Below are 27,322 nucleotides of genomic sequence, written 5' to 3'. Positions count from 1 at the left end.
GTAAGCACTAAGGTTGCCAGGCTGCCTCTGTTTTGAGCTGGACAGCCTTGGATTTTCGCCTGCTGGCTGGGAAAAACATCTGAAAGTACCGGACCTTTTAGGTGTCTGGTATTTTCTGAATTTTTTTACCGGACAGGAGGCGAAAATACTGGACTGTCCGGTTCAATACTGGACATCTAGCAACCCTAGCTGGGAGAGGGGGAAAGAATTTGGGATAGGGAACTAGTTACTTGGAGTGCTTGCAGGCAAGATGGCAGAATCCCTCAACATTATGCCATAGCTCTCGTTTGGATTTGTTCACTTGTATTTGTAGGAATCTTATTTAAGTTTTTTTTTCTAAGACTAGAGTTTTAGGTATTTTGAAAGAATTGCATTTGAATGAGGAGAGGGATAAGTGATGACAGAGGGAGAAGGCACTGAAATGAGTGGGAGCATGACATGAGGGGTATAGTTAGTCATTCAGTTTGCAGGGAATGAAAGAGGTGAGACTAAAGGGGCAAAGACCTCTTATGTTATTTTTCAGCTGTCTGGTGTGAAGCAGTGTAAGTTATCTAATTCCTTCATAGTGGTTGCATTGTGTGTGTATCTTGGCAAAACTGTTTCTCTTTCCTCCAGTAAACTAAATTTAATTTAGTATTCACAGAGGATTCCAAATTTGACACCACTGAAGAATGAAATTCTGTCTATTCACAAGAATGATGCAGCATGGGCAACATCCCTATCCTGCTCACACTCCTTGTAAGACTGAGGCTAGGTCTACATGGGGGTAGGTTCGAAATAAGATACACAACTCCAGCTACGTTAATTACATAGTCTGAGTCAAAGTATCTTAAATCAAATTTTGGTGCCATCTACACAGCAGGAGGTCGACAGGAGCACCCTCTCCCTTCAACTTCTCTTACTCCTTGTAAGAGCAGGACTACCTGCATTGACAGGAGTGCCCTCTCAGATTGAATTAGCATGTCTTCGCTAGACCCGCTAATTCAAACCCTGGAAGATTGATTGTGGCAGCTTGCTCTTCTCTGTAGTGTAGCCATGGCCTAAGGGGGCAGTTTTGACACTACTCTTCCAGTTCTTTGCTCTGGTAATCTAATTTGTGACTTTCCTGCTGAAATGGTCACCTATGTGCTATTAACTTCTATTTTGGACTTGTAAACCTGTCTGCTGTGAAATGAGATCAACCAAGTGCTCTTACATGGGACATTAAGCTGCTATTGGACAAGAAAGACTATTAGTCATTGCAATTGTAGTCCATAGTTTTAACCCATGATCTGTAGGTGAAAGGCTCAGCATCTCATTATGTTTGAATCATCTGTTTTTTCTACAGTAAGCTTCAAAAGCATTTCTGTTCAAATCATTGCAAAGCCTACTATGGTACAGTAAAGTATTGTTATTGGTGTGTTTATTGAAAAAATGACCCATGCTTTTCCCTCATGGCTGGACATATCTCTGATCTAAGTATATATTCAAATTAAAATGGTTGTCAAACCACAGCCATGAGAGGAAATCTGAACATCACCTGCCAGTTATCCCTATCTCTTTCTTTAATAAATTTCCATCTTTCACTTTATTTGATCTCGGTCCTGCCTACCATCAGAGGAATCCATGGCATTTCATGAGCAATAAGAAGACATCTTGTCACATAATCCATAACAGATTTTCAGCACTACTCTAAAATTATAGAGGCTTTCTATTCAGATGTCAAAAAATCTGGAGAAAAATTAGGCAAATTATAAATACTCTGCCTTTGTCTCCAAATTATTTTAAATATTTATAGTTTTAAAGAAAATGATAAAATATGCAATTACTTATCAGACAAATGGAAAGAATAATATTGCAGCATCATAGTATCTGAAGGAAAGAGGAAAGACCATGTCTTAAAATTTCAACAAAACTTTAGTACCGTCAAACCCCCACAACAGCATTTACTTTCCCAGAGTGCCAACAGATAGTTCCAGCTCCCCCAGAACACCACTTTGTTTTAATTGCCCCACGCTGTCTCTCAAACCACACTTGCCTTCAGCCCTGCTAGTGGAGGAAGGGAGGCGGTCATTACAATACATTTGCTACATATTAGAACCCTCAGAAGAAAATCACCTTATGAAGAATTTCATCACATTCTGTGGGTGGAAATTTAAATATAAATCAGCGAGAGCTCCTCAAGTATTTTTAACTACAACATAAAAAACCTGGATTTATATGCAAATTGTATTCTAAAAGAACTATATGTCATTAGAAAACTGAACACTCTTATTCATGGTCTGAAACAAGAGAATCAGTTATCTTATCACCTGGAGCATCCCCATTTTAAATTAAAGTGGATCAAAGTTGCAAAAGCTCCCAAAAAGTCATGGAATACAAACTCAGATTGCCCCACATTCTTTGTTTTGTTGCCCTGTGTAATGCAACATAGCTAAGATTGTCAAACTCAATATTTTGTTTATAGAATTTTGACAGATAAGAGTACGTCTAGACTACCGCGTTTTGTCGACGGAAGTTTTGTTGACAGATACTGTCGACAAAACTTCCGTTGACAAAGAGCGTCCAGACACATTGAGTTCTGTCGACAAAGCAAGCTGCTTTGTCGACAGAACTCCGTAGTCTGGACGCAGTGTTACAGGCAATAACACCTTCTGTCGACAGAAGGTGTTATGCCTCGTAAAATGAGGTATACCAGCGTCGACAAAACTGCTGAGTTCTGTCGATGTTATGTCGACAGAACTCAGCGGTAGTGTAGACGCTGGTATAGTTTTGTCGACAAAAGTGAACTTTTGTCGACAAAACTAGGTAGTCTAGACACACCCTAATATTGCTGTTTATTTTGAAGCATTTTTCCCAAAATTTTCTCTTTCACAGTTGAGGGTAACTGGGGGGAGAGAGAAGCAATATATCTTGAGATTGAAAAAATTAAAGTTTTACAACCATTAAAACACACATTGTAACCCTCACATGTCAGAATATTAGAGATTGATTTAAGGATATTTTATTTGTATAAGTTCTCAAACAGCATTTTTCATACTTTACCTACCTTTTAATTTTTTTACTATTATTGATGGAAATGTTTTTGCTGGTTTGTGTCCATGTTTACTAACATTTACTAATAACAATCCTGTCAATACTAAATATAGTTTCTAGTCACCTCTTCATAAAGTTAAGATCTTCTATAGTTTTAATCACAGTAGTATTTAAGTACTTCCTGGATAAATTGAATCAATATTGTGAGGTCCCACATGGTCTTCAGAGAGTTTTCTCCTCTTCTCCTGTTCCTGCATAAGGACCCCGTTGTATCAGTAGCTTTCTCAGGCGAATAGTAACTGATAAATGTTTATTTTTGGATTGAAGCTTTGCATTTTAACTGGATGTTTTGGTGTATTTACTAAAATTCCCTCAATAAAATCTTAGTTTGTGTTTTTAAACACATCTGTTTATCGAGGTGCCAGTGATAGTTTGTGCAAAGTCCTGTTCTGCGGTCAAAATACTAGGAAGCTTGGTTTGAAACTTCAGGCTATAAATATTCCTAATTATATGTGTATGGCCTACAAGCCCTACATCTTTTAGTTCTGGTGAATGACTAAATAAGTGAGGTTAAATGCCTGGCCAGCTAAGTTTCCATAGCAGTACAAAACAGAAATGAGGAATTTTCTCTGAATCTTTGAAATAAGTATGCTGTCTCCAAGTAACAGGAAAAGTCATTAGTAATGTTAATTACTTTTGATAGCACAGCAAATCTAAAACCTGAAAATTTTCAAACAAGTCAAGACAAAAATCTTATTGTGGTTCTTAATTGTTTTTAAGTTCAGTGACTCTACAGTGACAATTTCATTAACTTTTGTATTTAAATTACACAATTTCTTTTTCTTTCCTCAAAAGTATATTGCAGATATTCTGTGTGGAAACAGAAAGGGGTGTGTGTGTTTGCTTGCACATGCGTGTGGGTGTGTAAAGATGGTTGGTTGACTAGATAGTAGTTAACAGTGAGAGTTTTATCACCAGGAGCAAATCTCACTAACCATAAAGTGGAGCAAGTTACCATAAGCAAAGTCCCTGATCAGCCCTGGTTGAATCCAGTTTTCAGATCATGAGTGTGGAGCCCTGCCTCTATTAGATGTTTTCTCCTACCTATGGTTCCCCATCAGCCTTTCTAATAGGTTCTTCATAAACATCTGTGCAATGAGAGAGAAGAAGAAAGGCAGAGTTAACCACTTTACTTTAAAGGGTGTCTGTTACAGCCCTTGTTTTCTCTCAAGGCACAGTTCTGGAACTAACCTCCTTGTCCAATGATACTTTTTCAAAGTAAGTTGTAAAACTGGATGAGTTCCTGTCTGAAAATTCTACTATTTAGACATTTGTTTTCATCCTGAGTGGGGATAAAAGGTCAACATTTCATAACTTTCACTTCCATGAAATGTTAAGAGTAGGGATGTTAGCTGTTGGGTAATTGAATAGTCAAGTAACCACGTGAAATCTTATCAGTTACTCAACTATTCTAGAATAGTGATAGAAATGTAGCCGTGTTAGTCTGGGGTAGTTGAAGCAAAATGCAGGACAATGTAGCACTTTAAAGACTAACAAGAATAATAAACCATCTATTAAACCATCTTGTTAGTCTTTAAAGTGCTACATTGTCCTGCATTTTGCTTCAACTATTCTATAGTCCCTGGGGATGGGGGCTAGCAGCCAGTTCACTCCAGCTCCACTCCCGGGGAGCCCCCTGCTATCCCATGCTGCTGCTTCTGTATCAGATGCTGCAGCACGGGGTGGTGGTAGTCCCAGATGCTGCTGGGGGGTGGGAAGGAAGAGGGGGAAGGACCCCATGGGGTGGGGAGGCTGGGAGCCCTATGTACAGGGGCTGTTGCCGTGAAGCAGTCACTGTCCATGGTGGTGCCAGTACTGGCCGCAGCCAAAGGCTATGCCAACAGCACCCCCTATCTGCTGGGGGTGAGGAGGAGACATTTCCGAGCTCCTGGTGGACAGAGGCTGAAAAATGTTAAATTTAAATTAAATGGACATGGGCATCCCCAAAACTTATTTTCTTAGTTCTAGAAGAGTCTGCTACCAAATACAACATCCTTTGGCATCAGAGAATAAGTGAATATGTTATTTGGGAATGTAGGCTTTTGAATAATGGCACACACAAATGAGGCATTTAGTTCTGGACATGGGACTAGGTAAGATTATGACTAATATGTGATAGTTCAGTTGAAACCCAAAATAAAATATACAGTACCCCATCTCATTCAAATACAATTTAAATGACTGGACCTGTTTATAGTAGGGCTGGTCAAAACTTTTCTATCAAAACTATTTTCAATGGAAAATGGAGCTTTCAATAAAATGAAGGTTTTAAAAACAGTGTCTGCTTTTATAAATAACAATAATTTTTCATTAAAAAACTCAAATGCTCAAAACAAAAAATATTTGGCAAAAATAAAACAAAAATTCATTTTTTGCTGTTCAGTTTTGAAACAAAGGGCAATATTTCTGCCCCAAAACACCAAGTCTGTTTTTACCCTATTTTTTGCTATTCCATTCATAATAAATTGCAATGCCAGACCCCAACACGGTCCCAGTTTGCAATAATGCTTCAGCCAAGTTTATCACAGGATATCTGAGTTCATTTAATTAGAAAAGGCAATTCATTGAATCATCAGTACTCTCTCCAAGTGGCACCTAAAAGCAAAATCTACATTTGGATTTTATTGGATGTGGCAAATGTCTAGTATAATTTGTGCTGCCTGCAGAACAAGTAGAAGCCGCTGACAGAAATTCCACTTTAATTTTGGCAACAAATGCTGTTGGGATGTTTTATCTAAATTGAAGCATTTAATAAGGCTAGACATTGTTTTTGTGGGCTTTAACAACCCTTCTGTTTAGTTACATACATCCTTCTCATCTTGAAGAAACTTCATTGTGAGATCTGCATGACTGATTAGATGTCAGACAAGATTTGCCCATCACCAGGAATCTGTTAGTTCACTGGTTCTCAATCCATGACCCACAGACCATTGGTGAACTGCAGATGCATTTTGGGTGGTTTGCCAATTGATTGCCTAAAAATTAACTGTACAGATTTTTGAAGCATGTTGGGCACTGCTACTTTTAAAATAGCCTATTTTCTATTTATGAGAAAGAACAAAAAGTTAATTATTGTAACAGATCCTTTACATAATACATCTCAACTTTTTAACTTCTAACACCTCCACACAATGATTTCTATCTTAGGATATACTCTTGCTGCAAAAGCTACTAGTAGAGCCACCACTCACAAATATGGAGCTGGTGCCCTACTTGCAGAAGTCCTTGCTCCTGAGAAAATTTTCAGATCACTGTTCCTGAAAACGGAAACTGAAAGCTAAACAGAGAGGGAGTGGGGTTGTAAAAGAAATCTTTTCATGTTAGTTTGAGTAGGCATGAAACCATGTGACAGTGAAGTGTTATAAGGGACTCTGAAACTAACTAACTCAGTCTTAAAACGTTTAAGAAACACTGGATTAGGGGTTTATTATAGGAGTGGGTGAGTGAGGTTCTGTGGCCTGCAATGTTCAGGAGGTCAGACTAGATGATCATAATGGTCTCTTCTGGCTGAAAGTCTCCGAGTGTGTGGTTTGGAAGGAATGCACCTGCTTTCTTACATTAAAGGAAATTTTGGTGATAGAAGACTTGGGAAAATAAGATATTCTAGTAAGAAAGAAACAGCAGCTTGGGGTTTCAATGTCAGATTCGGGAGTAACCTTGGAAAGAGTTAATGAACTTTATAGCTCAATTTGGAATGGGTCAAAGGCAAGACAGAATGTTACGAGACGCATGTAAAATACTAAACTTACATTAAATCTTGGTGAGTAGTGATAATACATATTCATTATCACACCCAGGAAAAATTGTTGTTCCTGCTAATCAGAAGTTCCAGTGAAGAATCAGTTTATTTTCTAAACTGTGTTGAGTTAAAAACAAAACAAAATAATTGAGTGGAAATGATTTTCTCTATGCCTTTCGGACAATGACTGATTTCTATTTATTTTTGTTGCATTGTCATCAATAGGCTGCAAAGAAAGAGATAAGGCACTAATGTTTCATTATCTCATTTGCAGGCATGTGTCTGTATTTTGATTTTTTTTTAACTTATACTGGTAATGCTCAAATAAAATTAATCTATAAGTGGATGTGAGAGAATTGTATTAGTGTGAATTCTTCTTTGACAATAGACCCCTATTCAGTACTTCTCACACTTTACCCAGAGGAAAAAAAACTTCTCTATTAAGTTGAAGCAAAATACAGGACTATGTAGCACTTTAAAGACTAACAAGATGGTTTATTAGATGATGAGCTTTCGTGGGCCAGACCCACTTCCTCAGATCAAATAGTGGAAGAAAATAGTCACAACCATATATACCAAAGGATACAATTTAAAAAAATGAACACATATGAAAAGGACAAATCAAATTTCAGAACCGAAAGGGGATGTGGGGTTCGGGGGGAAGGTAGATGTCTATGAACAAATGATATTAGAGGTGATAATTGGGGAAGCTAGCTTTGTAATGGGTAAGATAACAATCTAACAATCTAGTTATCTTACCCATTACAAAGATAGCTTCCCCAGTTATCACCTCTAATATCATTAGCTCACAGACATCTACCTCCCCCCCCCCCCACATCCCCCTTCGGTTCTGAAATTTGATTTGTCCTTTTCATATGTGTTCATTTTTTTAAATTGTATCCTTTGGTATATATGGTTGTGACTATTTTCTTCCACTATTTGATCTGAGGAAGTGGGTCTGGCTCACGAAAGCTCATCATCTAATAAACCATCTTGTTAGTCTTTAAAGTGCTACATAGTCCTGTATTTTGCTTCAGCTACACCAGACTAACACGGCTACATTTCTATCTCTATTAAGTTGGAGTCTTGTCTGAGTAAGGACAATTGACCAATGCCCTAGAGTTATCTGTAATCATATCCATCCACATGCAAACTAAATATGATTCTCTTGAGCTCACATGTTTGTAAATAATGCAGCTTTGGGAAAATCATGCTCTAATGGAGTAGTGCAAGATTTAAAAACAAGAACAGTTACTCAGAATTTGTTTCTTTAAATGAACAGGCAAATTCTGTCATGCAGTGGCCATCTACTGCCATGGATTCGCTCCTGGGAAATCCTTCCCTTCCCTCAGAAAAGGGACAAGATGGGATTAAATATTTTTCTGGGCCAGGGAGGGCATTGCGGGGTCTGGATGTGAGGGGAATTAGATGGGGGTGGGGTGCTTACCTGAGGACACACATGACTTGGCCCCCTTGCCACTCCCGGGCCTCACTCTCCACCACTATGGGAGTGGCAAGGAAAAGCTTCTGGGGAAGCACATTGCCGCTCTGCCTTTTACCCACCACATGGGAGGGTGAGTAGCAGTGCGCAGAATTGCTTCTTTCATACCTTGGATGTTCCTGGATTAGGGACAACTGGAGTACGGAAGTTCAAGTGCATTTGATGTTTCTGTGAACAGGCGAATAAATGTGTTGGCTTGGATATCATGGTAATCAAGCACAAATTGGTCATGAACACAAATGAAGCTAAATCAGTGTTCTGAGTGAGCACGCATGGGAAATACTCAGCGTCCCCTAGCTCAATGCAGCATGCAATTCTGCCCTTAACAGTTACAAGATTTTACAGAAATTATAGCACCTGGTCATGCAGTATTTCTTTGGGGAATAATATGGGAAGAGTGTATCTAGTCTAGTCTTAACTAGTTTGAAATTGAACATTGGTTGCACACTGCAACTAAACATGTCTGGAGGGTATTCATTGAGGTGTCAATGAGAGTGGCAACACATAATAGGACCATGTACTATCATTTGCATTTGTAAAGCTAGCAATTAACATCAACAACACATCTTACAGACTATTACAGCACAGCATAGGACTGCTTTGCTGCCTGAACAGACTCTCATGGTTGGGCATTCTTCTAGGTGCCTCAGAGAAGCAGCATTCTGCAGATCAGTAGTTATCACAAAATGTACTTATTGTGAACTTGGGCATTGTAACTAATTGACCCAGGTGCTGTCAATTGCAAATGTTTTGAAAAGAGGTTTCTTAACAGACTGGAAGAGTGCTTTACAGACATTAATGTTTCATGTATGAGTAGCACTAACTTTTATTAAAAAATTTAAAAGTTTATTGGGGTAAATGTGTAAACAATTCGGAGTACCAAGGATTTTGTCAACCAATATTGACTGTATTTCCATATTTCTTGATTTGTCAAGATATAGTCTTATAAGAGCCTGAGAAAAAACAGCTAAGTCGTTCTGCCAGCCAAGGGATGTAGGAAGTGATACTCTTCACAAGCTATAAGCCAAGAATACTGGAAATGTAGCCAACATAAATTAACTTGGAGGATGTTAAAGTAGGATTTTTAAAATGTATTTTAATGTTTATATGTGGGAATAATTCTTGTCCAGGAGAGGGAAAATTGTCCTTTTAGTGCATAGATTTTTCTTGGTCACTTGGTGTTGCTATCGGAGCCATAGAAGTGTAGAGCTGCTTTGTAGTTTTATACCTATGACAGAGTGCTGGGAGCTAGCTGGTGAGCAGCACTCTGATCACTTAGGCATCAATCAGCTCCCCCGGAGAAGGCTGACTGGGGATGTGAAAGGTAACTGGCTGGTTAGAATGGGAGGTTGGCTTAGCCAATTAGCCAATCAGCAGATCGGTATAAAAAGGACACAGGAAGAAAGTATTAGGGAACACACGGGTAACCAAGTCCAGTGGAGCCCAGAGTATGCAGAGATCTCAAGGAAGGAGACTTCTGTTCCTCCCAGTCCTGCAGGAAAGGGATGGAGGTAGAGAAAGAAGCACTGTAGATAATATTGCTTCATGGGATAGTGTTAGTGACAGGAATATAAATCAAATGAAGTTGCCACTCAATAGACAGAGTCTGAGAACTTTCTGGTGTGACAGGTTGTCACCTTCAGGTTACAGTCTGGGAGCTGTGAAAAAGGTTGTGCTCTCTAATCCCCCAAGTGAGCAGGTCTCTCTCACACTGCTTTTCTGGTGATTGTCAGTCTGTCCAGGCCTTGTTATTGCCTGACACGAGAGCAGGTGGAATCACACATCTAAGTGAGCTACCTGAGTGCTTTACCTCACCCACTCAAGGACAGACACAATGAAACAGTCAGTTACCCAGCTCGCTCCCCAGCCTTTCCCCCTTGCTGGAGTTTAAGCCTAGAATTATACCATCTTGCAGTGCTCAGAAATCTGTACAATATATGCTCATTAATATATTCACTTTCCCCTCAATGTGGGAAAGATATGCAACAGCTGTTGTTCACAGAGCTGAGAGCTTTTCTTTCATATTTCAGACAATACACAGTGTTTTAGATAAAATTATGAAATAGATTTATTAACTCGAGAAAGATAGATTTTAAGTGATTATAAATTATAGTAAATAGATCAAAGCAGATTACCTAGCAAGCAAATAAAAAACCACAAACTAAATTTTATACAATTTACATAGGTTTTGTATTGGCAATTTCTCACCCTTACTGATGATACGGTCCACCAAATTTTCATACGCAGGCTAGAAATCCCATTACTCAATTCAATTTTTGTTTCTCATGTTTTTCCCAGGAGTTCTCTTGTGCCCTGAGATGTCACTCCCCACCTTATTTAGCTTTTTCATATCATGGAAACTCTTTGCTTGAAGCTAAGTTGCATTCAGTTTGTGGAAAAATACAGATACCAAAATGGAGTTTAGTGTCCTGAGGCCTGGCCACATTCCCTTGAATGCCTTGGCTGAGTGACAGTAGCCATTACTCCTAAGCTGGCTGAAACAGTGGAACACCTATGAAAAATTTGGATGTACTGTAAGTGATTTGCCCAGCATCACACAGGAACTCTGTGCAGAGGCAGCAATAGATACCAATTCCCCAGAGCAACATTCATCTCCCTTAATCATAAAATCCTCCTTTCTCTTCCTGCAGTTGCTTGCCTCAGGCGCTACAAACCTTCCAACTTTTCTGCAAAAACAAAGCAGAGGTTCTACAGACAACAGGGTCTGGTGGGGGTTGGTCTGGTGGGGGTTTCCCTGGTAGAACCTTCTGCTCCTTGGCCCTGAGCTTGTCTTTGTCTCCTACTCCTTTTTGCCTCAACTTGCCTCTTCACCATGCCTTCCTTGCCTCCTCTCTATCCCCCATCCTATCTTTTAATAGACATTTGTTGAGGGCTGACATAGAAAACTAAAAACTGAAAATATTTGTTGTACTTTAAATAAAAACCCAAGAACTTCTAACTTCTGTTTATGATCGCAAATGTTTTGATGTCTGTTTTTTCCTGAACCCCTGAAACTGTTGATCCAAATGAATTTTTGTGCAAGCTTCCATTTAACCAAAAAGCCACTTTTCACTTGGGGAATGGGAGTGTTCATGATGTTTCTACTAGATATATTCACTCTTATATTACATTTGTTGAGCTAACTTATGTTTCTTTAGCTTGTATTGTACAACTGTAATCCACAGCTGTATATGTGTATGTTGGGTGGACAACATCCTGAGGATTTACGAAACAGTTTTGGCTGGTTGGATGAGTTCATGTGTGCATTTTGTTTTTTCTTTCTTTCTCATGTAGACAGCTAAGAATAGTGACAGGTGAATGGTTTTTTGAAGAAAGAGCAAAGCGCTTCAAACAATCCAATCTCCTTGGAACTGATGTTGTCAGACAGTCCATCCTACGCAAAGTTCCAGGTAAAAAATAAGAACACACAAGAAAAGTTCTCTGCGTAGATCTATGTTTTAAACCTACTTATCAAAATGTTTGGCTAAGTGCTTTATCCTTCATATTTTAGAATTAATAGCCCATGTCAATACTTTTTAGAAGAATCATAGATTTTAAGGTCATCTAGTCAGACCTCTTGTACAGGTTGAACCTCTCTAGTTTGGCACAGAACCAGAGAATTTGCTGAACCATAGGAAATCAATATTGTCTAGCAGCTTTACCAACACTTCCACTGCTTACTGGGCTCCTAGAAGACATTTAAGGGTAAATTAGAGCTAAATAACAGCACAAAATACTGAGAGCCAGGGCTTGTGGCTGTAAACAAACTTTATGGGACTGCAGGAAACTTGGCCACACCCATTATAATTATAAGTGGACATCTGGCCAACTAAACTCATGCCGGACCACAGATGTTGCTGGACCAGAAGGTGGTGGACCAGAGAGGTTCGACCTGTACAGCATAGGCCACAGAAATGCCCCCAAATAATTCCTGGAGTATATCTGTTAGTAAAACATTCAGTCTAGATTTAAAAGTTGTCTAATGGTTAATTTTCACCAGTGCCAAACACACACACATTGTTTGCTTGCGCCCACTTTACCATAAATCTAGATATCTATGTGACCTCTCCCGTTCATTTAATTACTACTTGCTCTACAAACTTTATCATTGATGATTGCATGTTTTTCTTCTAGGTCATTACTAGAAGTGTTGAATAGCATAAGGGCCAAGAACAATCCTTTGCAGGTCCCCACTGGAGATATACTCATTTGATGATAATTTCACCATTTACAATTACATTCTGAGACCCATCAGTTTTTCATCCATTCAGTGTGTGCCCTTTTAATGTTATGTCATTCTAGCTTTTAAAATAAAATGTTGTGTGGTGCCAGATCATCTGCCTCATGGAGCTCCAAGTCTATTACATCAACACTTTACCTTTATCAATTTAACTTTTATTAATCTCCAAAGCAAAAAAGTGTATCAAGTTACTTTGATGGGATCTACTTTCCATAAATCCATGCTGATGATAGGCACTAATTATATTACCCTCCTTTATTTTTTTTATAAATTGAGTCCCATGTCAGCTGCCTCATTATATTGCTGGGAATCAATATGGGTATGTCTACACTACCCCGCTAGTTCGAACTAGCGGGGTAATGTATGCATACCGCACTTGCTAATGAAGCCCGGGATTTGAATTTCCCGGGCTTCATTAGCATAAGCGGGGAGCCGCCATTTTTAAATCCCCGCTGCTTCGAACCCCGTGTAGCGCGGCTACACGGGGCTCGAACTAGGTAGTTCGGACTAGGGTGCCTATTCCGAACTACCGGTACACCTCGTTTCACGAGGAGTACCGGTAGTTCGGAATAGGACCCTAGTCCGAACTACCTAGTTCGAGCCCCGTGTAGCCGCGCTACACGGGGTTCGAAGCAGCGGGGATTTAAAAATGGCGGCTCCCCGCTTATGCTAATGAAGCCCGGGAAATTCAAATCCCGGGCTTCATTAGCAAGTGCGGTATGCATACATTACCCCGCTAGTTCGAACTAGCGGGGTAGTGTAGACATACCCTATCAGACTGACAAGCCTGGAATTACCTGGATCATCCTGTTTACCTTGTTAAAACATTGGCAGGTCAATAGCTTTCTTCTGGAACTTCCCTGGTGTTCCAAGTGTTATTGAAAATCAATATTGACAGTCTACCAAACCCCTCAACCAGCTCTTTTAAAACTTTTGAGTGCAAATTATCTTGATAGGCTGATTTTAAAATGTCTAACATTAGTAGCTTCTATTTCTTCATTTCTCTAGTATTTCAAGAGAAAGTTAGAGTGTTATCCTATGACATGATTACCTAATCTTTCCTCCTCAGGTGCACAACAGAAATACTTATTGAAGAGTTTTTTCCTTTGTTTATTATTATTGATAATTCTACCATTTTCATCTGAATGGAATGATACCATTTTTAGGTTTCTTTGTGTTCCTACTATACTTTAAAATCTCCTTATTGTCCCTAATTCTGTTGGCCATAGATTTCTCCCTTTGTCCCTTTGCTTCCCTTTTGTATAGTTCATATTCATTACTAGCAACTTTCCATTTGTCTTTATTTGTCCCTTCCCTTCTAAACCCAATTGCTTTTTAAAATCAATGTGACCTTCTTGATGCTGGGTTTGAGGCTTCTTTGGCTTCTAGTAAAGTATTCCTAAAGTATTCTCAATTATCACTGAACTTAAATACTAATTATGCATTAGTGATCTTTTTAATTTTTCAATTAAGGTCTGAACAATACTAGATACTTTATTCAGAACAATGAAAAGAACACCCTGAGGAGCTTACACGATCCCAAGCTCTTGACCTAAATAAACCTAGACAAATTATTGAGTAGTGAAAAATCTCTCAGATTTCATTTTCTCAGTCCTTACATCCAGAGATTCTAGCGTGAATAATGCTGCTCTAAACTGTAATTCTAAATTGTAATTCTCTGTACTGTACTAGACTTTCTTCTTATTTTTCCTGGGGGAAGACTCACTAAGTACGAGATGACTGGCTGTATACCAGCTTATGGCTACCTCTTCATTCTGAGGCAACATCTTGATTTTTCCCATCTCCTGTCTACCCGCTGCATATGCACAAACATGTTGAGGCATGAATAACATGGTCTGTTTCACTGATCCTACAGGGGACAGAGCATAAGACATGTCTCAGAACTGCTTGCACGTCTCACCTTCACTACAGCTTCACAAGGTTAAAGATTAAGACTTATTTCTGAATACAAGGATCCCGTCTCTCATCTGAACTATTTTAACACTTGATCCAGGTGCCACCATCTGAGTACAATCTGTGTTACCATGTAGTATTTATCATATTCAGCAGTTAAGTTACAATGCATTTAGGAAGCAGGAGGGCTGACTGCCATTTAAAAAATAATTATTATGAATTCTGATATTTTATTTGGGAAAATACTGACCTGTCTGGTGTGTGTGCCACCTTAGGAGTTATCTATTGGCATATAACTTGCATCTTGGTTTTCTATTTGTTTCATGCAACATTTCAAGATGTATATTTTGTTTTTTATTGCTATACTTGTATATTTATATTTTTGTTAGCTGTATAATGAGAAGAAAAAGTAATGTCCAAAGTATTTGTGTCAACATTTTCCTCCCTGTTGAAAATATTTTTAATGCAGAGAATGTGTTCTCTCTCACTTAGCAGTGAACGAGCCATCAACTGCAAAGTGAGGTTTTTTTATGTTCTCCCATCACTAAATTTATTTAATTTATTAATTTATCAGAACCAAAGTTGGGGGCATAATCCAATGGAAATGTTGTTGTTTATTTGCTTGGTTTGTTTTTCAACAACAACAGTCCACCTGCACCAAATTTGTAAAATAACTACATTAAAATTGGTTATTTATGTGATGCTTTCCCTTTTAAAAAAGGAATGGGAGCTATGCAAAAATGGCTTAGTGATAGTCTTAACAAGATTTTTTATTAGTTAAAAACAGACTTTCTATTATATCAGATGCACACTTCGCATATGTTGCTTTTATTTATTTTAATGTTTTTTCTTCTCCAGATACTGTTCCTGTTAAGACAGAAGGAGGACAAGCTAAAGATGACGCTCAGGAGAAAGTAGAACAAAGGCCAGATACACCAGCTTCCTCCACAAGTGGGCAGAAATCAATGTTCAGTGGACCCCGGAAGATAGGGTAAAGCCTTGGCCTTTGGAAACTAATAATTCAAGAACATAACTTCTGATCAGATTTTCTTTTGAGTCTCTCCAGCCTCTCTCCAATATTCCACATCAGACCAAGATCTCCCAGGGTTAGATACATTCTACTTTGAAACAATTGCTATAATTAGACTGCAGTCTCCTAGGAAATGCAGCTATAATTACCTTTTGCTACAAGGTAGCAGCAAAAGGCAGTGGCAACTATTGGATTTTTCCTCCTGGTAAGAGGTTACACTTTAAATAGTCTATAAGTGTGCTTGTATTCTGAAGGTATGGCTATAAAAATGGCACCCTGAAGATCCATGTTTATTTCCTCTCAGTGGCTTTCACATAAAATTAGCTTACTTTACAAGTGAAATGCTGTTTTGCCCCTAACCTCCAGCTTGATAAACTCACCTTGGGGTCTGAGAGCTGTGTTTTCCTTTTAATGAATCCTCATCAATAAATAAAGATATTGTTTGGAATGTTATGGCCTCAGTGATATCTATGCAACCCATTATCCTTAGGATATCCCCTCAATAGCACTGTTTGCAGAGAGCAAACAATATATGTGTTATGGAGTTGCATAGTTATTACTGGGGCATAAATTGAGCAAACTTTGTAATATAGATCCTGTAGTCACTTTTCATTGGAAAAGCACGTTTTTAAGAGTTTGGTAATTACTACTGATTGAGTTGCTATCCAGATGCACCTACAGCATATAGTATATGTAAATTATGAGGGCTGTGATGGTCAAGGGAATAGAGACATGAACTGGACTTCTGACAATCAGAAACGTTACTTGATTTTGCCTCATTAACATTGCATAAAAGAAGAAGCTACTGCTTCTGAGTACCTTTGTGCAGATAAAGAGGGTACAATTTAAGGAACTGGCTGCACTAAAAACTGCATTTAATTATGGATTAATTATGCAGATAATAGTCATGGTGAAGGTATACTGAAAGTTTGCCTCCTTACTGCAGTGGAACATTTACCATCTTTGCTGTGAATACTTCATAGCACAGTAACTAAATAATTAGCAAATTGATTTATGCCTGCTTCTTATCTTCCCTTTTTGATTGCAATTCACACCCGAAAGGGAAAATCTGTTATGGATAAAAAGTTCAGTATTTCAAGTGACAAATCAGAAGGTAGGAAAACATGGGAATTGTCACATTGGATCAGACTCAAACTGCAACGAATCTGGTATCCTGTCACTGACCTTGGCCCAATGCAGGTACTCAAGAGGAAAGTGTACGAAGCTCTCACTAGGCAATTTGGAGTAATCTGTCCCTCTTGTTACATCTTACCCTGGTGTCTAAGAGTTAAAGTTTGGCTGAATCCCCAGACACAAGGTTTAGTGACCCTCCAAAATTGTATCATTCTTCTTCAGAACACTGGACAGTCTTGTTATCCATGTAAATATTCAATAGCTTTTTGAATCTTGATGAATTCTTTGCTTCAACAGCCAAAGTATTTTATTTGATCAATTGTAAATTTGCTTACTTTTAATTTGAGTGTCCCCTTGTTCTTGTGTTAGGAGAGAGGAAGAATAGAAGCTCCTGGTCTACTTTTTCTCAGCCATTTTTGTTGTTTTGCATATTTTTGTAATACCACCTTTTATTTATCTCCTTTCTATGATAACGAATCTTAATCATTTCAGCCACATGGGCATTTTTCCAGCTCCTCTAATCATTCTCCTCATCCTTCTTTGAACCCCTCTAGTCTGTACCATTCCCATAAGAAGAGGGATAAATTGCCTCACTAGTCCTCTAAGAGCAGAACTGCTTTTCCGCTAGCCTCGTTACCAAGTGGGATTTCCCACCCATGTGTGAGTGTGTCTGGAACTCACAGGAATGATGTGTTGGCATTGATGGTACTGAGAACTATGAGTGCTCTGAAATCATTGATAAAAAGCATGTGACTGATCCCTTCACCACCTACAGAGAAGAGGTCATTCACTTTCTGCACCAAGCCACTGAAGACTACCTTGCACAAAACTGCACTGAGGGATCCGCTTAGAGCCCAGAGACTCTCATACTCTCCACCTGTTACACCCACATATTCCATTCTCAAGGACTTCGCAGTCCGGAGTCATTGATTCTTTCAGACCCAGTAGTGCTCAGGGACATCTGTGCAATGATGATCTGGTGTTTGCTGGTTCCGAGTACCAGCCATGGTGTAGGGGCTCCAACGCCAGCAGTACACCGCTTACTGGTTCGTTCTACCAGCTAGAATATCACAAAGCAAAGGGTCCCATCCCATTTGCAGAATAAATTTTATGTGCACCGAGGCATGTGCAGATGTGCATCACCAGTATAAACACATGCTGCCAGCTGTGCCAATCAGCTAAACAACACCCGAATCTCTCCTGGGTGGCCACCCAAGCTCTCAGCTTACAGGGAACACTGCTCTCTGCCCTGCTATCATCAAAGAGCCTTTGAGCTCCTGAGGAAGTGGCACATGTACAACACAGCAGTCAGAATGCACCACTAGCTTCCTCTCTTTAATCCCATTCTCCTGTCAAAAAGATATTTTGGTGGGATGCTTGAAAGCTGTCAAGCCAGTCTCTGCACCACCACCACTTATTCCCACACCCTTTGGTGGCTGCCTGGCCCATTTCCTCCCAATATGACACCATGTCATGTTGGACAAATAGGTCCTAGACAAAATCTTGATAGGCTACGCCATATTACTCTTTCCTGCTTCTTCTCCAAAACCACCCATCCCCATCATTCTTCAGAAGAAGTGTCTCAAAAAGGAGGTGAACCCTATAATTCAGCTCGGGGCAGTAGAGCCTTCTCAGCACAGGGACAAGGGTTATTACTCAAGACATTTCCTTGTACCCAAAAGGATATAGGGGTCTGGAGACCAATCCTGGACCTCAGACAAGCCAACGTCTTTATACACTGTGCAAAATTCAGGTTGAGGACTTCAGCCTCAATAATCCCGTTCATAACAGAAAAAAAATGACTTGCAGTCCTTGGTCGGAAGGATGCATATTTTCATACAGACGTTCGTCCAGTTCACAAGAAAGTTCCACACTTTATGGTGCACCGAGATCATTTTCAGTGCAGAGTTCTTCTGTTTGGCTTCATAGTGGCATATCGGCATTGTCCAGCCAGCCCAATATTTCTGTACACCAACAATTCACTGCTCATGGGGCAGCACTATTAGTTGGCCACATAGTAGTCCTCTCCTTAGAAAAGACCACTTAATTCTCGCATAAGTTATAGAGTGTATCAGAATGAATCTGAACTGAACTTTGATCAAACCTGTTTTACTTCAGAGGCTGGGCCAGCCAGACTCTGCTCTCAGGTTCGGAGGGTAACCAAGAAGACACAAATAGCGTAATGCGAATAAATGCACGGATTATTAGATGATATAAAAAGAAAATAAGAGGAGGCTTCCAACATCCTTTTGGCTTGCTGGGGACTCTGACTCAGCAAAGGACAGACTCCTGGGCCAGGTCTGAAAGGCACCTCTGTACAGTTACAGGTCCTTTGGGAAGTCCATCCTTTGCTGAGTCGGAGTCCCCAGCAAGCCAAAGGGATGTTGTAAGCCTCCTCTTGTTTTCTTTTTATATCATCTAATATATTTATTCGCAGTAAGCGATCTGTGTCTTCTTGGTTACCGTCCAAACCTAAGAGCAGAGTCTGGCTGGCCCAGCCTCTGAAGTAAGACATTACCTTTCTTATCACTGGACAGAATCTGCATGATGAGGGACGTCTTCACCCAGCTCTGATTCAGCCCCCACATGGCAGTCCTGCCCTGCCTGATCTTTCTAGGTCATATGGCCACCTGCACCTATACTACATCCTTCATGAGGCTCGAACACTCATGCCTCCTGGCACGATTGTGAACAGTTTATTCTCCCAAGCACAGATGCCCTGGACAAATGAGCTTTACTTCCTCCAAGCACCGTCACATCTCTTACCCGGTGGGAAATGAAAGGAACTGTTTGCAGAGGAGGTCCCTCCTTCTCCTCTCCCCCACCCCAATCACCATTCACAAAGATATTCATAACAAATGCCTCCCATCAGGGCTGGTCAGCACATCCGGATAATCATACTGCTCAGGGATTCTGGACTCTGCAAGAATCCAAACTACACATCAGCGGTGCATGAAGCATTCAAAAGGCTCCTCCCCTTCCTCCAGCGCACACATCTCCAACTCATGTCAGACAACATGGCTCTACTGTATTTTGTTTAAACAAACAGGGAGATAAAAAGTCTGTTCCACTCTGCATGGAAGCAGTCGAGCCTTGGAACTGCTCAGATTACTTTCTGGGCAGCGCACCTCCTGGAAACAAAGGATACCTCAGCAGACAGCCTAAGCAAGCATTTCCGCCAGGATCACAAGTAGGAGCTCCATTTTTCTCTGGCCCAGGGCATTTTCTGGCAGAGGTGTTTCCCATTGTTAAACCACTTTATAACCCAAACAAACAGGAGATACCTACAGGTCCTGACTGTCTGTGGGTATGACTTCAGGAGAAGGCCTTTCAGGTACAGTGGTCAAGTCCCCCTAATGCATGTCTATCCATCCCATGTATTCAGGAAGGTCAAAGAAGGAGAAGGCAACGATAATCCTGATGGAACCTTGGTGGCCAAGACAATTTGGTGGCTTTACACCCATCCATGCATCTATACTTGTTCCTGAAGGCACTGTCTCAGAACAGGGGTGCAGAACCAACCATCCAAACCCAGCCTCCCTCCATCTGGTGCTTAGAGAAGGTTGTGCTCTAAGTAGCTTCCCTCCAGAAGAGCCTGGGATCCCTTTTATCATGGAATGTCTTCTCTCCTTGAAGACACTGGGCCTGTTGGCTTGCTGAGCATGCATCTAGCAGCTATCTAAGAGGGCTAAAAAGAGAAGAACAATAAATACTAGTTTACTGATACATTACACTCTGCAAGGAGGTTTACAGGATCTGTCGAAAAAGGCTTTCTTTCTTGACAAATTCCCCTCTAGACTGCTGCTTTATGCTGACAAAGTGCTGAGTTGACAAAACTCATTTTTATGCAATTTAGGCATGGGATATTTAAATCCCTGCTTCATTTGCAATGTCGACCTGCCTAATCTGCATCCCTCTGCCGACAGAGGGATGCAGTCTAGACATACCCCAGGATCCTAGCTGGGCTTTTAATGATTGTACTATAGTTGCGGCAAACCATCTCAACAAAATCAGAAGGCGTAATATAACAGTTGGGTGTTTATATTGTTCCAGCAATTTTTAAAAAATAAATAGATCTTCTCTTGCTTTTTCATTTTACCACAATTAATAAAGGTGTATTACTACTTTTCCACATTTTTCCATGTCTTGTCTACAACTCAGCTGCAATTATTTGACAATCATCCCATGATTTGAGTAGGGCCTTAATCATACCCCTTTCTTCCCCTTCTGTTTTTTGTTTTTTTTAGTTCATAAACTCTTTGAAGGAAGCTCAGGTTTTTTGTGTGTGTTGGCAGAGCTCCTAGCATGCTTTGAGTGCTACAGTAATATACACAGCTCTATGATTATTTATGAGAGTCAGAGGGTACGTCTACACTACAGCGCTAGTTCGAACTAACTTAGTTCGAATTAGTTAATTCGAACTAAGCTAGTTCGAACTAACGCATCTAGAACTAAAAACTAGTTCGAACTAGCGTTTTGCTAGTTCGAACTAGTAAGTCCACATTGAGTGGACTCTGAACAGGGCTTAAGGATGGCCGGAAGCAGTGCCGGCAGGGCATAAAAGGAGGACTTAGAGCATGGAGATGCTGTCTCAGGCTAGCCGAGGGCTGCGCTTAAAGGGTCCCGACCCCCACCCCGGACACACAGTTCTAAGGGGTGCCCCGCTTGCAAAGAAGTTCTGGCTTGGAGTGCCCTGAGTGCCCACACTGGGCACATCACACCACTCGGCCATCAGCCCGGCTGCACTTGCCGCAGGCTGCCATCTGGGGAGAGGGGGCAATTGGGGGGCTGCAGGAGAGCTTCCACCCCCAGAAGCCTGCAGAGCCAGCCCAGTCCTCCCCATCGGGGGCTCGTACCCCATTCCTCCCTCACCTCCTTCCACTTACCCTTCCCTAGCCCCCCTTCTTATTGATGTACAAAATAAAGATAACGTTTCTTCCAACATTGACTCTGTCTTTATTGAACAAAACTGGGGGAGACTGGGAAAAGGAGGTGGGAGAGGGGAAGAGAAAGGCTGGGAGAGGGGAGGGCAACTAACATGATCAGGGGTTGGGAACAGGTCCCAGATGAAGAGAGGCTACAGAGACTGGGACTGTTCAGCTTAGAAAAGAGGAGACGGAGGGGGGACAGGATAGAGGTCTCTAAAAGCAGGGGTTGGGTGGAGAGGGTGCATTCAGAAAAGTTCTTCCTGAGTTCCCATAAAGAAGGACTAGAGGACACCAAAGGAAAGGAATGGGTAGCAGGCTTGAAACTAGTAAGAGAAAGTTGTTGTTCTTGACAAAGCAAATAGTTAACCTGTGGAACTCCTTGCTGCAGGAGGCTGTGAAGGCTACAACTAGAACAGAGTTGAAAGGGAAGTGAGATCAAGTGATGGAGGTTGGGTCCATGGAGTCCTATTAGCCAGAGGGTAGGAGTGGTGTCCCTGCCCAAAGTTTGTGGAAGGCTGGAGAGGGATGGCACGAGACAAATGGCTTGGTCACTGTCTTCGGTCCATCCCCTCCAGGGTCCCTAGGGTTGGCCGCTGTTGGCAGACAGGCTACTGGGCTAGATGGACCTTTGGTCTGACCCAGGACGGCCATTGTAAGCTCAGGGCTCAGTGTCGGGGGTCTCAGTGGACCCCCTTGATTTTCATGCACACCTGGTCCTGGGTGGCCAGGCTGGCAGCTCTCCTGCCCTAGACGGCCACTTTCCTGTGCCTAGTGCGGAGATCGTGGACGAGGTCCACGATGTCCGCACTAGCCCAGGAAGGTGCCCGCCTCTTGCAGTCCAGGGCAAGCTCCCGGGAGCCGCCAGCCTGGTCCCGGGAAGAGGGGGTGGGCTGGGGGGCATCGGGTGGGTGGCTCTGTGCCGTGCCAGGTGCAGGGTCTGCTAGCTGGGTGCTGGCAGGCTTGCACCTGGCACGGGCACCGTAGCCAGCCCGTGCCCCTTTAAGGGGTCCGGGGCCGGGAGGGGGGCATAGAGTTTCCCTGGTGTTGGCCAGAGTGGCCACCAGGGAAACCTGGGGAGGGCTAGCCTCCCACTAGTTCGAACTAAAGGGCTACACAGCCCTTAGTTCGAACTAGCTAGTTCGAACTAGGCGTTAGTCCTCGTAAAATGAGGTTTACCTAGTTCGAACTAAGCGCTCCGCTAGTTCGATTCAAATTCGAACTAGCGGAGCGCTAGTGTAGCACCTATTAAAGTTAGTTCGAACTAACGTCCGTTAGTTCGAACTAACTTTGTAGTGTAGACATACCCAGAGAGACAAGAGGTGAAAGTTTTAGTAAACCTGTGTTTGCCTGTTCCATCTTTGACCTCAACAATACTCAGAACACTTGTTCACTAAAAGTACAGCATGGTGTTATCAGAACCGATGTGTGCTCCCTTTTCTAACAGGAAAAATTTCACAAGAATGACATTGGCTCAAGTGTTGTGTATTTTACATTTTCACCCTATTTTATTTCTTTCATTTATGCTTATCAGGAAGGCCCTGAGGGCAATGACCAAAGGAGAAATCACAAATGTGAAAGCCGAAGACGGAAGAAGCAGCAGTTCAGAAGCCGACGCCCAAAGTTTACGCAGTGTCAGGTCAACTCCCTGCTCTGACCGGTAAGGGACAAAAAAGTCTGCTGATAGCTTAGAGCTTGGTCTAGAAAGTCACTGAGCAGACCTGTGTTGCACTTTTCACTCCTGTGTGCTCACCACTACTAGAGCTGGTTGAAAAAGTTAATGTTTTTTTTGAAAATTTTGTTCTTTTTTGTTAATTGTTTTGGTCAGCTCTGCTCAGCATTTTACAGAACTGAGCCCACAGTCAGTCAAGGGTAAAGCTGACAGCACTACCTAACTTGGGCAAAATGTCAGTTGAGCTCTGTAACATTTCTCTTCTATAGTCTTTCCATAATTATTCTGAAGTGAAGGGAATTCCATAGTTTTCCAAAGCAGTCGGTTCTATTCATAAACTACAGGAACAGTTATGCAATTGAAAGTACATTTTCTGAGCTGCTCACTACTGCTTGTTCTGTTCTCATTATCTAGTGAGGGCAATTGATCCCACTGCTATGTAATGCATGTTCCTAATACTCTGCAAGGCTTGTTCCATAAAAAGGAAACAGAATGAGCAGAGTACACATGAAAGTGCTTTTTAAAATTATTATTAATCTCTTGCTAAGCAGTGAGTTTTTCTAACTGTGTGGTGTTGCTGGCCAAGACCCGCAGTCCCTGGTGCACTGTGATGGTAATTCCAAGCAGTCACAGACTTTAGGTTTAGTAGCACTCAGCCCTTGCATAAAAGGGAAAGGAGCACGTGATCAGGCGCTGTAAATTGTCATACCTCAGTGGAGCTGTGACATATTATTCCAATTGAGAACCTGTTGCCAAAAGACCTCAGCACCCAATTGTGACAGAGTGTGTCAGACCTTGTCTGTCTCCTGCTGGGGGCATCGGCACCTTGACACTTGGGGCTTATCCAGACTATGCTAGAGTGTTGAAAGAGGATATGCACATTCCGTGGGAATTTGCATATCTTCTTCCGATCTCACTTTTGAAAGCAGTTTAGACAGGGCTTTTTCAGCGAACTCACCCCCCCCGGTCGAAAAGCTGCATAAACCTAATTTTTTGAGGAAGAGTGGCTTTTCGACAAAAAGGAAGAGTGGGTTTGCTGAAAAAGCTGCGTCTAAACTACTTTCACTTTTGAAAGCTCCGCTTTCGAAAGTGAGATCGGAAGAAGATCCTGCAGAATTTGCATATCCTCTTTCGACATTCTAGCATAGTCTAGATAAGCCCTTGCTACCCAAAGGCAATGCACTCAGACCAGGTGACCAAAAACACAGTCCTCCAGAGGCCTAGAAGGGCCAAGAAAAATTATTGACCAGGGAAGAACAAGGCCAGTTTAAGAAGGCAAGACTGCTTTTGGTCAGGAGCAGAGCTGGGTGAGATGGGGCCACAGGAGGAGATAACCTCAGGGCTAATCTAACCCGAGGCCAGGACCTTGATGTAAGCCAGGGGTGGGGGCCACCGACACACAGACAAGTCAGTCAGGGACTACACCCAAGTGGGAAGCAAAAAAAACCCCCAAAAAACCAACAACGCTCATTGATGTGGCCCCCGACTGAGGAGAAAGACATTCCCCTCGCACACCAGAGCCTAGGGGGGACCAGCCTAGTAGATTTTGTGCACTCCAGCCCCACAGGAAGGTGGGGAGTGGGAGCACTAGCGCGGGCTGCCCAATGCTCGTGGGCTGCATCCAGGCAAGCCAAGGACTGCATCTGGCCGCTGAGCCTTAAGCTCCCCACCCCTGATCTAGGCACTTGCATTTCAGAGTGTTTTTTCCCCTTTCACAGGTGCAGTTTTATTACCTGACAGTTTAGAGACTGACAGAGTTACAGCACAGGCTATAGGCAGCTGTTCCTTGCAGACTCATGTGGGAGGGCCTGCTGTACCAGGTGTGGCCCCGATGAGGGCACTGCAGAGCAGCCTTACTTTCCACTCCATTGTAAGCAGAAAAGGGAATAATGAAATCCAGTTGTTGGAAGCTGAAGCTAAACAAATTCAGAACAGAAAGAAGATGCAAAATTTGAGCAGCAAGGATAGTTAATCATTAGAACAACATATCCAGTTACATGGTGCCTTCTCCTTCACTTGGGGACTTTAAGTCAAGATTGGATATATTTTTAAAATACATGTGATAGCCAAATCAGAAATTATGGACTTGATGTAGAAATTATTATGTGAGGTTCTTGGGTCTGAGTTATGCAAGTGTACAAACCAAATGATTATAATGGTTTCTTCTGGACTTCAGCACTCAGAGATTGTAAGGTCTGGTCACTTATTTTGGTATCTGAAATAGGATCTAAGCTTTTTTTGAAAATCTGGTCCCAGATGATAGGGAAAAAACCTGACATAATATTTGTGTTCTTCCAAGAATAAAAATAAAATGATAGCTTTTTCAAATATAAAACTTTCAAGCCAGTTAAATGAACAGCAACTTAAATATTCATCTCCTTGGCAGCATTCTGATAAATTCATCATGAAGAGTATTAGGTGAAAATAAGCATTCTAACAATTGATGTATTACAGATGAGTCCTGTTATTTAAACAAGACACTTATTTCCCCTTCTGACCTTTGATTTATTGACTATAATTAATAATTGTAGTGCCGGAGATGAAAGATTGAGGTTTATAGTCTCCCTGGATTCTCCCAATCCACTTTTATCCACTCTGAACAGATCTCATTAGCCAGGCCAACTTTAAAGTCAACTCTTGTCTTGAATCCAAATGTAGTTTTCTTTAGGTAATCAGACTATTTGTACACAACCACGATCTATGCCTGGAAAGTTTATTAGAACAGATGTGGGCTCTTTGCTGTTTCCATTTTGATTTGTACCTATTTTTTCCTGCTTCGCTTGAAGGATTGAAGTGACACAGTTTTGCTTTCAAGATTCTGACTGTCTTACTGTTAAACATGTGTTATGTAGTGTCCAAAGAAAGAACAAGAAGTAGAGCAACCTCTTCATTTAATTTTGCAAAGCAGGCAAAATGGGCTTTGCAGTGGGTGTTCAGATATTGCTGTGGTGAGCATGGTGCAAAAGTATAGGCTACCAGTGAGGGGTGTAATCCCCCTTCTCGTGAACATAACTCACTTGAACTCACATCGAGCTGCTATGAGTATAAGTAGCAGGGTAGTCATGCTAGCAGGAGTAGTCTGGCATGGATCAACTAGATCAAGTACATGGCGACTTCTAGCAAAAATGGTAAAAGAAGGTCTAAGTCTCATTTACTTAGCCACCCTGCCCTTCCAGCCTGAATGAACACCAGACTGTGTGCTTGGCTAACATGTGGGTCGTAACTCCTCTAACTGCAGGACTACCTTCCCTCCCAGAGTATGTCTGTACTGGTGCCAGTGTGCGTAATTTCTGGACTGAGTAGAACTCTGTTCAAGGTAGCGGGCTAAAAACAGAAGTGTAGCCATGAGACAGTCCAGCTACCTGAGCATGATCTCATCCAAGACCCTAGGTGTATTTGAGCCCTTTTGCTGCCTGCACCACAGTGATTGTGCTATTTTAAGCACACCAACTTGATTAGAGCTAGCATGGATATGTTTTTTTAAACTGGAAATTACATCTTACTCCATGTAGACACACACCCAGAGCCAGGAACAGAATTAGGATTTCCTGATTCTGTGTTTCACTGCTGTCTAACAAATAGTTGTGTAAACAAGTGACAAAATAGGTCACATTCCCCTCTAGCTTTGACTGAAACAGGTAAATGAGAAAATACGCTTATAGAGGTCTGTGTTGCATGTCTGAAGTTCCTGCTTTTAAATCCAATTTATGATCCATGCAGGTGTTTTATGGTTACACATTATTGAATTTGTTTCTCTAACTTTCTTTTTGAACAGCTTTTATTTTTAATTCATATAATGAGAAAATATCTTAAGGAACAAGTTTTCTGGTTAAAACCATTACAATTTTTCACTTTGGCCCCTTTTCCGGAAGGGGCATGTAAATTTCATGAGTCGTCGTAGGGAAATCCGCGGGGGATTTAAATATCCCCCGCGGCATTTAAATAAAAATGTCCGCCGCTTTTTTCCGGCTTTTAAAAAAGCCGGAAAAGAGCGTCTAGACTGGCCCCGATCCTCCGGAAAAAGCGCCCTTTTCCGGAGGCTCTTATTCCTACTTCAAAGCAAAGTCTTCAAAGTAGGAATAAGAGCCTCCG

General features: G+C 41.4%; 1 protein-coding gene across 5 annotated transcripts in view; it reads left to right on the top strand.

Moving 5' to 3' along the window:
- The window catches only part of SYTL5 (synaptotagmin like 5), a 150,549-nt gene that overhangs the window by 80,052 nt on the left and 43,175 nt on the right, over nucleotides 1-27,322 (top strand). For all 5 annotated transcript variants that reach the window (XM_075913248.1, XM_014578968.2, XM_075913249.1 and 2 more), the window contains exons 4-6: nucleotides 11,610-11,725; nucleotides 15,328-15,460; nucleotides 23,093-23,218. In XM_075913248.1, coding sequence (XP_075769363.1) covers nucleotides 11,610-11,725; nucleotides 15,328-15,460; nucleotides 23,093-23,218 — 375 coding nt within the window. The remainder of the gene's footprint in view (nucleotides 1-11,609; nucleotides 11,726-15,327; nucleotides 15,461-23,092; nucleotides 23,219-27,322) is intronic.

The sequence above is a fragment of the Pelodiscus sinensis genome, chromosome 1 (assembly GCF_049634645.1).
Source record: "Pelodiscus sinensis isolate JC-2024 chromosome 1, ASM4963464v1, whole genome shotgun sequence".
Lineage (NCBI taxonomy): Eukaryota > Metazoa > Chordata > Testudines > Trionychidae > Pelodiscus > Pelodiscus sinensis.
Note: the sequence above shows the minus strand (reverse complement) of the source record. Positions and strands in the feature narration are given on the sequence as shown.